Source organism: Podarcis cretensis (genome assembly GCF_951804945.1).
Source record: "Podarcis cretensis genome assembly, chromosome: 17".
Classification (NCBI taxonomy): Eukaryota; Metazoa; Chordata; class Lepidosauria; order Squamata; family Lacertidae; genus Podarcis; species Podarcis cretensis.
In genome coordinates this window covers 37,353,586-37,367,461 of record NC_137187.1, presented here as the reverse complement: position 1 = coordinate 37,367,461, position 13,876 = coordinate 37,353,586, and the positions used below count along the sequence as shown (strand labels likewise).

The following is a 13,876-nucleotide window of genomic DNA, read 5'->3' as shown; positions in this document are numbered from 1 at the left end:
GGCAGGGTTGGCCACGCCCCCATCGGAGAGCGAGGGAACGGTCAAGAGGAAGGTTGCCGGCTGGGCGCGCGCGCCAAGTTCAAATGTACAGGCGAGCGGCACAGCAGGTAGCCCGGATAGGGAACCAGGTCCTAAAGCCCGCCGGAAGGAGGGGGAAGAATCAGGGGGATCAGCGTCAGAAGAGTCCAGAAAGGATGAAACCCTAGCGGGCAGGAGGGCCCAGAGGAGAAAGGTACTTAGGAAGAGGTGGAGCAAGGCGAGAGTCTTAAACTGGTGTGGAAGGGGCGGAGACTCAGACGGGACTTTGCCGGTCTAGGCTTTAAGACGTAGAGCTCCGCGCTACGGCTTGGAAATGGAAACTAATCTTCAATAAAGACTTTTGTACATAATGACAGCCTAGCGTTGGTCCTCTGTGAGCTGGGACCTAGAGGCAGCCCTGACAGTAGTCTTTCCACCCCTTTTGATATGGGCTACAGTTCTAGTTTTCTGGATACCCCATGACCTCAAATTACATTGTTCTGTGTACTTCTAAGTAATAGTTCAAACATTTCCCATAGTTGTGACAATGGTAACTCATTAGCCCAGAATCCGTATTCATTTCACATGTGCTTTCTAGTGAATTAACACTCTTCTCATTACCAACTCTGTTTCTTTATTGCAGGGCAAAGGAGCATTCACCGGTTTCAGCAACTTGGTTTAGTTCTCCTCGAGCGCCATGGGGTTAGAAGCGAAGCACCTTGCTGTTCCCCACCCTTACCGGCCTCGAAACTTGGAGCTCCAGCACTACATCCCCAATGACCGCCCCACGTGGCAGATATTGACTTTCCTCTTCTCTGTCTCTGGGCTCCTGCTGATAGTAACTTGGTTCATAGCAAGATGGCAGAACAGGACAGCTGCACCGTTTGGAACATGGCGCTCCTTGGCTATCTGCTGGTTTGCTGTCTGTGGCTTTATTCATGGTGTCATTGAAGGCTGGTTCAGCCTGTACCACAAGGAAATCGCAGGGGACCAGTCTTTTCTTTCACAGCTCTGTAAGACTGACTTGATGGTGGGGGGATGAAGGGCATGTATGCAAAACACCAGAGTTCTTCTCCCAGTTCTGGGGAAAGTATGTCGTAGCAGTTAAATAAGGGGAGCATTATATAGACTCTATCATTAACATTTTATTTTCTTTATTCAGTATCTATCCCACCCTTTCTCCCAAAACCAACAAATAGAACAAAGTAGCATTATTATTATTTTTTGCAGAGATGTAATATGCTTAAATTGGCTTTGTTTCCACTTGGAAATTGGTGCTGAATTCGAAAGTCTGAACAGTTCTCTTTACCTAATTGCTTGTTAGTGAAATACACAAGCTTTTCAGTTCATGTGAAATTTTGTGCTTCTTAGCTTATTATAACCAATGTTGTGCCTTATTTTCTCTCCTCACTATGCTATAGGGAAGGAATACGCCAAAGGTGACAGCAGATACGTCATGTGAGTGTCTGCTTTGAGGCGGTGGGATAGCTGTTTGTCTATATCGTAATGGAGGAAAAGAATTCAGTCATGCAAAGTTCCAGCACTGAATCATTAGAAACAGAAAGATTGGTGTGGGGGAGCACTAACAGCTTTAAAAGGCTATAGATGCATATTTTAAGCTACATCTTATAAAATGGCGGCCCATAAGGAGGTAAAGTGGGACAGCCTTGCATGGGATTACCCTGAGTCATTTCTCTTGCGTTTCCTCAGCAGCGCTTGCATTTGGGGCGAATAATACTTTACCTGAGAAGCCACTCTTGTTGGCATTAGATGGTTAACATTTTGCTTACCGCCTGCAGGGTGAAGGCTAGTTGTTAGTTAGCAACTGCTGGGTGTGTGCTAAAAGCTTCTGGGGTAGCCATGTTAATCTGTTGCAGCAAAAAACAAGAAAATTTGCCTCCTTGTGCCTTAAAGAAGAAGACATTTGTTGTAGCCTAAGCTAGTGACGCAGGTGGCGCTGTGGGTTAAAGCCTCAGCGCCTAGGACTTGCCGATCAAAAGGTCGGCGGTTCGAATCCCTGCGGCGGGGTGCGCTCCCGCTGCTCGGTCCCAGCGCCTGCCAACCTAGCAGTTCGAAAGCACCTCCGGGTGCAAGTAGATAAATAGGGACCGCTTACCAGCAGGAAGGTAAACGGCGTTTCCGTGTGCGGCTCTGGCTCGCCAGAGCAGCGATGTCACGCTGGCCACGTGACCCGGAAGTGTCTCCGGACAGCGCTGGCCCCTGGCCTCTTAAGCGAGATGGGCGCACAACCCCAGAGTCTGTCAAGACTGGCCTGTATGGGCAGGGGTACCTTTACCTTTACCTTTAAGCTAGGCTTGGAGAAACTTGGGGCTGGGGTATCAAATGCAGCCCTCGAGGCCTCTCTGCCTGGTTCTCAGGACTCTTCCCCAGGCAACCCATCTGCTCCCCAAAACACACCCCTTGAGTTGTTCTGCCTGGCTGGAATGTGTCCCTGAACTCTTGCCTGCCTAGATGAAGGGGAATCTCTGACTTCTGTGCAGTTGCAATGCAGCCTGTTGTACAAAGTCACATCCAGAAAAGCTCTGCTTGCTTTTCTTTCTGGCCTCGCCCACCAGTGGAATGTGGCTCCCAGAAAACTTTCTACAGGGTAGTGCAACCCTTGGACCGAAAAAGCTGCCCCCCCCCCCCAGCATAAACATTTGTGGACTCGTCTGTTTCTTAATAATGCTTCAATGCATCTGATATTGGAGCTGGGGAGGTGGAAATGTGAAGAGTGAGACCAGAGAGAAATGCAGTGCAAAAAACAGTTTGGATACTTCTTGACCCCCAAGTGATTTCTATTTCACTTTTGTCCCTACAGATCAGACAATTTCACAGTTTGTGTGGAGACCATCACAGCCTTCGCCTGGGGGCCCCTCTCCATCTGGACTGTGTTAGCATTTCTTTCAGACCAGCCCCATCGGTTTGTGCTGCAGCTGATTGTGTCGCTGGGTAGGTATATGAGGCACACACAAGGACAGATTTCTAAATATAATGACGGCCGAGCTCAACTGCATCCCAATCCCCTGTTCCTTTTCACCACATGTTCTGCACTGGAAGAATGCCTGAAAAGGTTGCTGCATGCTCCTTGTGTTCCTGGCATCCATAACCCCTCACCCTTGTCTCCCCACCCCAAAGAATTAAAAAAAATCCAAGTTATCTCTCTCACACTCAATTACAACCACTGGAAAACCTAGGAAACTCATGGAACTAGGAAATTCGGGCTGTGTATCTTTTTTGTCTGGTTCTAATCCAGACGTGGGGAACCTTGGGCCCAGCGGCCAAATGTGGCTGTCCAGATCTCTTGCATCTGGCCCTCAGGGTTCTCTCCCAGGCCCTGCCCACTCCTGTGCCAGACCCTTCACTGGCCCTGCTCAACTCGCTTCCTTGTGTGCTTTTGTGTCTCTGGAACTGTGGTCATGCTTTTCACTTACCTGGCTGGAGAGATGTGTGTGAAAACTTCTGAAGTGTTCATGACTTGAATGTAGCCTATGGGATAAAATTAGGAGTTGAAGTTGTTCCTCCACTCTAGCCACACCCATTGCTGGTAAGTGGCCCCCAGATGGTTGCCCATGAAGGGGTGTGGCCCCTTGGGCTGAAAAGGGTTCCTTACCCCCTGCTCTAATTGGTTGTCTTGTCTCTACCATTCACTGCAGGCCAACTCTATGGAGATGTTCTGTACTTTTCTACCGAGTATCTCGAGGGCTTCAGTCACAGTGAGATAGGGCACCCGATATACTTCTGGTTTTACTTTGTCTTCATGAATGCTTTGTGGATCATCATTCCTTCCATCCTTATCCTGGATGCTTGGAAGCACCTCAGCACTTGCCAGAAGATAACGGATGCTGGCAAATTCAAGAAGCACTGACCTCTTGCATAGTGGATCATCATGAACACATATGCCATTGGAAAAGCACTGGAACAATTCAGGGATTGGTTGGCTACTTTCTGGTGCCTTGTCTAGGTTTATTTCGTCCACTGCCCCCATCAACTAGGGACATTCTCCAAGTATCCACCAATTACCCCTCCTCGGGATTAAGTGGAATGGCCTTCTGTATCTATTTTACAGCTGCTGGAATATGCTCTGTCCTGCAGCTCCTTCCAGAAGAGACTTCTATCAAAGACCCCTGGAACTGAGAGCTGGGGCAAGGCAGGGAGAGTGTGGTGAGGGGAAGCCCTATTGAATTTGGTAGGTTTTACTTCTGAGCAAATGGGTTGCAGGTCCCATTATGGGTAGCCTCCTTCATGCAATTCTGTATTAGACTAAGCAGAGCAGTGCTATGAAGACTTCATATAGGGCTCTGTGTGACTGCTAGACCCTGGGGTTAGGGTTATATCTCAAGCTAAATGAGGCTGCAGAGTAGAAGCATCCAGTTGTTGTAATTTCTGTTTGGGATGCTTGTGTATCTAGTTGTGAAGGTAGCACAAAATCCACCATTAATAATATTACGTTGATTTCACATCTAGATCTCTTCTTAAGAGGGGACCTTTCTCCTGCTTTTGAAACAAGTTTCTTTTCTGTAAACTATGCTGCTGAACTCACTGGTTTTGTAAAATGAGATACAATTGTTTTTTAAATAAATGATGGTCCACCTGCTTCCTTGTCTGTTGAAACTTTGACCTGTGTGCATGGCAGGTGGGGAAGTGTGTAAGGAGGCCAAGAAGAAGCTCTGCTTGGTGGAAATCTTCATGCAAATTTCTATATGATGTGCTTCTACTTATGTTTTAACAGTTGCCTTAAATCAGTGGTGGCGAACCTATGGCACGCGTGCCAGAGAGGGCACTCACATCCTTCTCTGTGGCCATGCACACCGTCGCCCCAGCTTCCATGCTAGGCGCACGAGCGTCCAAAGCCTGCAGCCCTGGTACCATAGCTTCAATGCTGGGGGTAGGGAAGGAGTGAGGAGGAGAGGAGGGCTGGGTTAGGGTAAGGGTAAGGATTAGAATTGGGACGCGGGTGGCGCTATGGTCTAAACTACAGAGCCTAGGACTTGCTGATCGGAAGGTCGGCAGTTCGAATCCCCACAACGGGGTGAGCTCCCTTTGTTCGGTCCCAGCTCCTGCCCACCTAGCAGTTCAAAAACACGTCAAGTGCAAGTAGATAAATAGGTACCACTCTGGAGGGAAGGTAAACGGCGTTTCAATGTCCTGCTCTGGTTCGCCAGAAGCGGCTTAGTCATGCTGGCCACATGACCCAGAATTTGCGGACAAACGCCGGGTCCCTCAGCCTATGTGCAAGATGAGCATTAAATCCCAGAGTCGTCCGTGACTGGACCTAACGGTCTGGGGTACCTTTACTTTTACCTTTACCTTAAAGGATTAGAATTAGGGGATAGGGTTAGGGTCAGGGTCAGTGTTAGTGTTGTTTTATGTTTTCTTGTGATTTTGATTGATTTGTGGTTGGTTTGCCTTTATCAATTTGTTGTGTTGCTGCTTTTTCACGGGTTGCAAGTTTGTTGGCTTTGTGGTTTTCTGGAAAGTTTCAGTTTTTACTTTGAATGCAGCCCTGGAGCCCCAGCGCTAAGTGAGGGAAAGCTGGGCCGGGGCTCCACTTCTGAGAGATCCCTGCCTCCACTCTAGCTTGCACGGGAACAGGAGCTGGATCGGGGCTGCTCAGCTGGGGAGGTGCAGGCTCCTTCACACTTTCTGTTGAGGGGTTCGCGGCTGCACTCCCCTCAAGGAAGAAGTTTAAAGGAGCCCCCACCTCCACATCAGATCCCCTCCAACCCTGTGAAGGCAGTCAGGCTGAATAGTTACTAGGGCTGGGGAAGGTGGAAGCAGCCCGGCAGCTGCATCTGAGAGCCCCTGCACCACCTGAAGGCAGCCAGGCGCTCCTCAGCTTCCGAAAAAAGTTCCAAAACTGGAGCACTCATTTCCAGGTTTGAAGTGTTCAGTTCCAAGTAGTTTGAGAACAAAGCTGTTCGAAAACTGAGGTACCACTGTATTTACTTCCCCCAATTTGAACTGTATTTATTTTTTCCCCCGGTGGTGATTTTCTTGAGTCAAAATGAGAGTACCCCTAAACATTTTTTTGGAAAAAAAGCACTGAGTTACACCATAAAATTATATATCAATGCAAAAACCTTTATGAAGGATTATTTATTACAACAGCAGTCATAAAGAAGAAACGTGAAACAGAGAAAATGAGATATACAGGTTAAATTGCCGTGTTCACACTTTACAATAAATAAGTGGGTTTTGGGTTGCAGTTTGGGCACTTGTTCTCTACCAGCCCTGAAAGCAAACTACAAAACTAAATACTTGTTTCTGCACTAGTAATTTCTTCAAGCATCGCCCTCCTTACAGTGCAAGGCAGTAATCGCACTCTGAGGTTTACCAGAGCATGGATAACAGGGGCAAGACTATCCTAGTTCAGGATCAGCAATGGCTGGCGAGAAGCGCTCTTGGATCTTTTTACACAAGCACAAATCCAGGTTTCAGCATGGCTGCCTTCAAGAGGGAGCTGCAAGTATAACTAACGACAAATGTCAAACATAAATTCAACAGGTGAAGCTTTCACTAGAATGCCAAGGTGGCAACAGAGGTGGGGAAGTTTTGCTTGCTGTTTAAAAGTAGGAGCCCTGCCAGAAAGAAATAAAAAAGGCAAATCTTCCTATATAAATAGGACTTCAAGGCCACACCATCCATTTTGGCTCCTCTAATAATAATAATAATAATAATAATAATAATAATAATAATAATAATTTTTTATTTATACCCCGCCCTCCCCAGCCAAGGCCGGGCTCAGAGCGGCTTACAAGCAAAATAAAAACAAGATGAATGATTACAACTTAAAAACAAAAATAAAATACAACATTAAAATAATGGAACATTAAAATATTAAAATGTAGCCTCATCGCAGGAGGAGAAGGAAAAGAAAAAAGAAAAAAAAAAGAGAGGGAGGGAATCAAATTGGCTCCAAGCCAAAGGCCAGGCGGAACAACTCTGTCTTACAGGCCCTGCGGAAAGAAATCAGATCCTGCAGTGCCCTGGTCTCATGAGGCAGAGCGTTCCACCAGGCTGGAGCCAGAGTTGAAAAGGCCCTGGCTCTGGTCGAAGCCAATCTAACTTCCTTAGGGCCCGGGACCACTAGGGTGTTGCTATTTATGGACCTTGAGGCTCTCCGTGGGGCATACCAGGAGAGGCGGTCCCGTAGGTACAAGGGTCCTAGGCCGTGAAGGGCTTTAAAGGTCAAAAGCAGCACCTTAAATCTGACCCTGTACTCCACTGGCAGCCAGTGCAGCTTGAAAAGGACTGGGTGAATATGCTCCCATGGCAGAGACCCCGTGAGGAGCCTCGCTGCAGCATTCTGTACCCGCTGGAGTTTCTGGGACAGCTTCAAGGGCAGCCCCGCGTAGAGCGAATTACAGTAGTCAAGCCTGGAGATGACCATCGCATGGATCACTGTGGCCAAGTCGGGGCGGGAAAGGTAAGGGACCAACTGCTCTCTGTCACTTGACCCCCTCCTCTTCCTCACTGCCAGCTATTAGCTGCTTTCTCCCTGGTGGCAAGAAAGACAGAGAGATGCAGCAATGGGGATGGGGAACCTGGGTCTCTCCAGGTGCTGCAAGAACTACAACTCCCATTATCCCTGACCCTCGGCCATGCACTGTATAATTGAGCCGGCTCAAATATATTTAATCAGTTAACACATGCAGACTATAGAGTAAAGTACACTGGATAATTTATTAGAGCACCAGATTCTATGTACTTTGTCTTATATCAAGGCAGTCCCAGGCTTGCCTGCTTCTCAGCACCCAAAATCTATCAATGTCCAAGAGTATCCGAAAGCAAAGAGTTCCCCGCTGGCTCCAGAACAGAAAAAAACATCTTGGCTCTAAGGATGGCATGCTCAGGGCCTCTTCCGACAGCAGTAGCCCATGGGCAAATCCAGAGTCCATCCAAAACTATTGGGAAGCTTCCTGTTGCAATCATCTATCAAGCCACAGGAGGCCCAAACAGGTCTATAGTTTCCACCACCAAGGAGAGATGCTTCTGGAAGGAACTGATGGACACACGCAAAATCCGGGCTTCATATGCTCTCCATCGACTGCAAAAAAATAATATATATATATTTTGTATAGACCGAAACATAAAACGTCAACACTTGCACTACACTTAACAGTCCAATATCCTCATTCTATTCCAATATCCTCATTCTATTCCAATTTATTCTTATCATGGCAGCACCTGAATGCAAAGGACTCAACAGACAGGAAAGGAGGAATTATTATTCTCCTCTATATAGTATCATCAACTTGTATAACACTTTACAGAAAATACGAGTGGATAGATCTCTGCCCTGACAGGCTTACAGTTAAAATTTGGCACAACAGAGGAAGGAGAGGGACGTGGGGGCAGCGAAGGAGGCGATGATTTGACTGACAAGTGCTCTGGTTTAGTTAGAGGCCTGGCTGCTGTGGTGTCCCTGCTCCAAGGGCTTCATAGGAAGGTGAGCGGGAAGGCTTGTAGGAAATAAGCAAGGAGGATGCACAGAGGGGTTCTGATAAGTGGTACCAGGAATATGGGGCACCAGGGAGGAAAAGGCAGAGATGTTTCGGGGAACAGAAGACGTCTAGAGGTTGAGGAGGTACAAATAATAAAATGGTTGTTGTTGTTTAAACCCTGGTTCAAGTCCAGCATCCCATCCATTATGGCGCCACCTTGTCTCTCATCCTCCTGCAGCTTGTGCAGGAGACCTTCCAGCAGGCTGCACCCAGGACTCAGAGCCCACCATCTGCCCTGACTGCTGCCACATCTTGCCTCTTGAAGTAGGGGGCGCCTGGCCAATACTCACACATGCAAGGTGTCCTCCGTCACATCCAGTTCCTTGCCGATTCCTTCTCAGGTTTCGGGTCCAGGGAGCCCAGCGCAATCTGGGCCAATGATGATGATGGGAAAAGGATCCTCAGCTCACAGATGTTGGGGGTAGCGATAAGGAGCATAAAACGTACAAGAAAATTACACACACAAACACGAGCACAATGCCTACCTTTCCAACAAGAGACACTCTCTCTATTCAAGGTCACCATTGTATTCTGTGTTTAATATTTCTGGGAGAGGAGAGCTTCTAGTCCCTGGTTTTCGACTGAGGAGCTCTGACATGGATTTGAATCCCTGCTTATCCATGACTGTGGATGGAGAAAACTCAAGACCAATGTTCAAATTGCAGGGTGGAGGGCAGAGGGGGGCCATTTTTGTGCCGAACTCTTTTCCTTCTATTTTTAGAGGGGTTTTGCATCAGGGAAGCAGGGGAAGATATAACTAGAAAAAGGAAATGGCCCAGGGCATGTGGATTTCATTAAAGGCCTTCCTACCTCTTTCCCTTCACCCCACTCAGTCACCATTCTGTCCTATTTGCAGTTGTTAGTGGTCAAAAAGCATTAAATGGCAACTTATCCCCATTTCTCTCCTCACAAAGAATCCTGGGCACTGCAGCTTACCCCTCACAAAGCTACAAAGTGCCCATAATACTTTGCAGGTGAAACCCTAGCAACCCACCACCTTGATTTCCCAGCAGCTCTTGCTTCATTTAGTTCTTAAGGGGGAGAGATAGATAAAGAGAAAGAGAGAGAGAGAGAGAGAGAGAGAGAGAGAGAGAGAGAGAGAGGTTGCATTGGAAGTAAGCAGGGACACCGCAGGGGCTTGAACCCCGTCCTGGAAACCAGGAGCGCCAACCACCAGCGTCTTTTGCTTTTTTTTGGCCAATGCAACAAGGTGAAAAGCAAAACCTGAGAGAACACTCTGAATACAGAATGTTCTCTCAGGAAAAAAGAAAACCCTTAAGAATTATGAAGTTGCAGACAGAACACAATCAAGGTTTTATCCTTTGCCATTAGCAAGGGATATTCACCTAGATGTGTTTAAGTCACAGAGTGCCATGTTGACTGCCATTCATTTGCAGGGCACAACAGAGAGACTGGTTCCAGTCTTCAAACTCTGCCTTTATGCTCATCTTTTTATTTGTCCCTCCGAAGTGTGAATTCATGGGCCTGGAAGTTCCTTCTGCTGGTCTGTGAAAAGAAATTTGGACTCATTAGTTTGTCCCCGGCCCTTTCCCGCCAATTCCAGAGAAATGTTTTTGGAACACAGCTCTTCTTACTGACCTGACTTCTGCAGGAAGAGCTGGCTTCACCTGAGTGTGTTGGGCTCCTGGACAGAACTGTGAAGAGATCAAGCAGGGGGAAATGGAGAAGCCAGCACAAAAGGATTGCACTGAAAAAGATCACTGAATTGTGGAATGTGAAGTTCACTTGCCGTTAAGTTTCCTGAAGGCTTGCAAAATTCTATTTCTTGTGTGACTGAGATGCACCTGGAAGAGACTAGGGTCTTGAGCAGCCCTCCCCTCCAGACACAGAAGCAAAAACAGCCGGTTACCTAAAGCAGCGCAGTCAAGACGCAGGTGTCTGTCAATCCTGCACTGTGAATGTTCATTTGATGTATCAAGAGCTCAGACACTGCCTCTTACTTGTCAATGGAGCAGCTCTGCTTCCGGCACAGGTAGCTCTGCCAGGTCTGTAAAAAAAAAAGAGCTGGAACAAAACAAGGCTGGCTGTCCCACCCAAGGATGTACCTTATTGTGTGGTGATGGCACAGGAAAGGGCCTCCCCTGCAGTGGTGTCCCGACAAGAGAAGTCCCTCCAGGTAGAAGCATGGAGAGTGACGGCATTCGGCTCTTGAGTTTGCAGCTCTTCTGAAAAAGGGATTGAATAACCAACGTTGCTCAATACAAGCTCTTTGGAATATTTAGTTTGCATATTTGATGGATGATTCCATTTAGAGCCTACCTTTTCTCCAACAGGCTCAGGGTGATTGAATGGTCCCCCTCACTGCGACCTGAAAGAATCTTTGTACAAAGAGTTGCAAGCAGAACACAACAGAGATTTCCCCCTCAGCCAAGCACAAGATACTCACCTAGTTGACCTTCAGCCAGAAGACACACAACTGTACTGCTGCCATAATTATGATGGAGCATTTAGAGGTTAATTGTTGGTTATTAGTGCCTATCGCCACCTCTGAGAATTCAGAAGTATTTTTAATAGAAGCTACAATTGCAGTTGAAGGTAAATAAGTGAGAGGTTACAGGCAAAGTAAGCAGTTCCTACACCAGGTTTTTAAATAAGTACTGGTGAGGACCCAAATTTTAGTATTTGTCAGAAACCCAGCAACTATCAACCCTCTCATTCAAGTTTTCACCAAAAAGCCAGTCATAAAGTTCGGGTCAAATTAAATTTTGAATCAAGTCTCAGCATTTATGGATCACGTTCCCTGCATTAAACAATCATACATGTACCCCAGGCAAAGAAAATGGGGAGCTACATGCCTCCTTTATCTACAGGATTGAACGGTACAGACCTCTCTTCCAAAATGTTTCACAAATGTGGGTTGTTATTATGATTTTGTGTTGTCCCGCTCTGGTCATTAGTGGAACCATCAGCCACCCCCTTATCTACAAGTCAAAATGGCCAGAGAGTCAGGATTCATAAGATTTCAAATATTTTCTCCTTCATTTCAGCCTTACCATTAGCAGACAAAACCTTCTGCCCTTTATGTACAGGAAAAAATGGTCAAGGCTCGCCCTTCCGAATCAATAATATGTATGTGCTTAAACGTTTGCTGGACTTTTTTTGCTTAGAAATGGCTGACCAAATGGTGAAAACCTCTACTCATTCCAACGCCTCTACCAGGCCGCCTCTACCATTGCCACCAGTAGATTCACCCTCAAAATGCCTTATTTGCTTTTTCACACTTAAAACAGCTAGGCAACTGTTACAGACAACGGAAGCTGCTTGATGCATCAGGTCTTAAAATGGGTGTTTTAAATGGGTATTCTACATTAGGAACAGTAGTATGGATTTATAGATTGATACACATCTGAAGGAACAAAAACTGAACAATATTTTGGTGACCCACTTCTGCAGTTGCCCAGTAACTACAATTAGGTATAATACTCTCACCCTTGGATGCTTGCTTTTCACTGCTTCGCCTCATAGCTGTCAACGTTTCCCTTTTTTAAAGGGAATTTCCCTTATTTCGAATAGGATGCCTTGCAAGAAAAGGGAAAAGCTGACAGCTATGCTTCTCCTTGTGGCTTTCTCGGTTATTTCCCCCCTTTTTTCTCCTCCCAGAAAACAATTCATTAAAAATAAATGAAGTTCTGCCCGTTAGCCAAGCAGCTTTTCTATAGCCCCCAGGAAGCTATCACAAGCGCAATGCAATGCATTTTTGTCAACAAGGCAACCTGAGCTAACCTGAAATTAGAAGGAGCTATGTTGTCTTCTGCCCCTCTGCTTTGCTCTTTATCACATGCACAGCTTTATTTTCCCCTGGATCCCCCTACCCTTCTCACTTCTAAGTCTTACCTGTGTTAAAATCTTACCAGTCTTGGTTTCTCCATCTTCTGGAGCGAGGTTCTGGAGCAAGTGGTCACAGACCAGATCCAGGTGCTCTTGGAAGAAGCTGATTTTCTGGATCCATTTCCATCAGGGTTTAGGCCTGCTTTTGGCACTGAAACTGCCTTGGTCGCCCTGGACCTCTGCTGAGAGACAAGGGAAGGTGCTCAGTGACCCCCAGTGCCTTCCATCAGCTTTGGCTGGTGACCCAGCTATGCCCCTATCTGGACAGGGATACCTAACAGGGATACTCATCTCAAAGGAATGGCCAGACTACCAGTAAAGGCAATAAGATAAGGCATTATCAGATAACCTGGCAGACAGGGAAAACAACATTCAAATTTCTGTTGTAGACCACCTTTTCTGTGATGTAGGTATGATGTTTGTGGGGGGTGTTCTTGGGTTATACCCCTTCTGTGATGTATGTATGATGTATGGAGGGGTGGTATGGAGCTCCAGGGCAGGGAATTTAAAATGTCTATATAAGGGCAGGCACACCTTGGTTCTGGGTCCTCCTCCGTCCTCCTGCGTGTTGGGGAGCACCCTGTTGCAACAGTTCAATAAAGATCAGGCTTACTAGCTGCTTTGCTTCTCAATATTCTCTGGTTGGCCTCTGTTATTTTCTCCTACCGATGGAGAACCTACAAAGGACTCTATAAGTGCTCTTGTGTCCTCCATAAGGGAATAAGGGCAGATTTTTGTTTATTACAGCCCATCACTAGGTTATCATACTTGACAGTTCAGAATGAACCCCAGACGGTTTGTGTGATTTTATCTACATAGATCCACACTGTAGCCAAGAAGGTTCTGTTCCACCCTAGAGATTAAACCTCTTAAGATCCGCCTCATCTTCCAGGTGCTAATATGAAGGTTTAACAAAATTTATTAAGACTCCTTCAAAGGGGAAATAGGGGCATCTCAATTATTGCTCTGGGGTTGTTCTCTGGGGCAGGGAGAGGCAGTTCTGCTAGTTTGCAGCCCAAACCTGCTGTGGATGAGGGCACCTTATTCCATCCTCAGGGCACTTTTGCTTCTATTCTAAACACTTCCATTATTTATTTATTTTAAAGGCAAAGCATGAATGTTTAAATTAATATAGATCTGTATTTTAAAAAGGAGGATACAGCATTCAATGTGCCAAAAGAAGGTACTTCTCTCTGATGAATTGCAAAGCCAGTAGGAATCTGCATTTCAAACACGAGTGAAGAACCTGCCATGACTACTCTTTAAAGATTGGGTTGATTTTGATTCCATCTCACACAGTCCCCATCGCACTGGCATGGGTGTGAAAAAGAATTTGGAGGCTTTTACTTCTGTTTCAGATTAAGCGCAGCTTGCCATGTTGTTCAAACCAGACAAACTAGGCAGGTTGAAACAGGCCAACATCAAGCCAGAGTTTAACAAGTTAGCTTGTATCAACTAACCCTAGTTACGATTAATTATGCTGTGTTCACACGACAGGCGAT

General features: G+C 46.5%; 1 protein-coding gene and 2 long non-coding RNA genes across 4 annotated transcripts; 1 reads left to right on the top strand and 2 right to left on the bottom strand.

Annotated features, from left to right (window-relative positions):
- The first annotated feature begins 631 nt into the window (after positions 1–631).
- On the top strand, positions 632–4,573 carry EBP (EBP cholestenol delta-isomerase). The gene is made up of 4 exons (XM_079960193.1): positions 632–1,031; positions 1,440–1,476; positions 2,840–2,970; positions 3,675–4,573. The coding sequence occupies exons 1-4, from the start codon at positions 716–718 to the stop codon at positions 3,884–3,886; spliced, it is 696 nt and encodes a 231-aa protein (XP_079816319.1). The 5' UTR covers positions 632–715; the 3' UTR covers positions 3,887–4,573.
- A 1,557-nt stretch (positions 4,574–6,130) lies between these two features.
- Positions 6,131–9,536, bottom strand: LOC307206190. The gene is made up of 3 exons (XR_013834307.1): positions 8,816–9,536; positions 7,461–8,068; positions 6,131–6,671 (listed from the first exon to the last, which is right to left on the bottom strand). It is a non-coding gene; the product is annotated as an uncharacterized lncRNA (long non-coding RNA).
- Positions 9,537–9,706: 170 nt separating this feature from the next.
- LOC307206189 lies at positions 9,707–12,143 on the bottom strand. 2 transcript variants are annotated; one of them, XR_013834306.1, is made up of 3 exons: positions 10,806–12,143; positions 10,125–10,711; positions 9,707–10,031 (listed from the first exon to the last, which is right to left on the bottom strand). It is a non-coding gene; the product is annotated as an uncharacterized lncRNA (long non-coding RNA). The 2 variants fall into 2 exon arrangements; XR_013834305.1 differs by having other exon boundaries at positions 10,125–12,143.
- Positions 12,144–13,876: the final 1,733 nt, after the last annotated feature.

Excerpts from the sequence above, each read along its gene's own strand:
- EBP (XM_079960193.1), top strand. The coding sequence starts at position 716 with ATGGGGTTAGAAGCGAAGCACCTTGCTGTTCCCCACCCTTACCGGCCT. Across the intron at positions 1,477-2,839 it reads GGTGACAGCAGATACGTCAT|ATCAGACAATTTCACAGTTT; the intron begins GTGAGTGTCTGC and ends TTGTCCCTACAG. Across the intron at positions 2,971-3,674 it reads GCAGCTGATTGTGTCGCTGG|GCCAACTCTATGGAGATGTT; the intron begins GTAGGTATATGA and ends CATTCACTGCAG.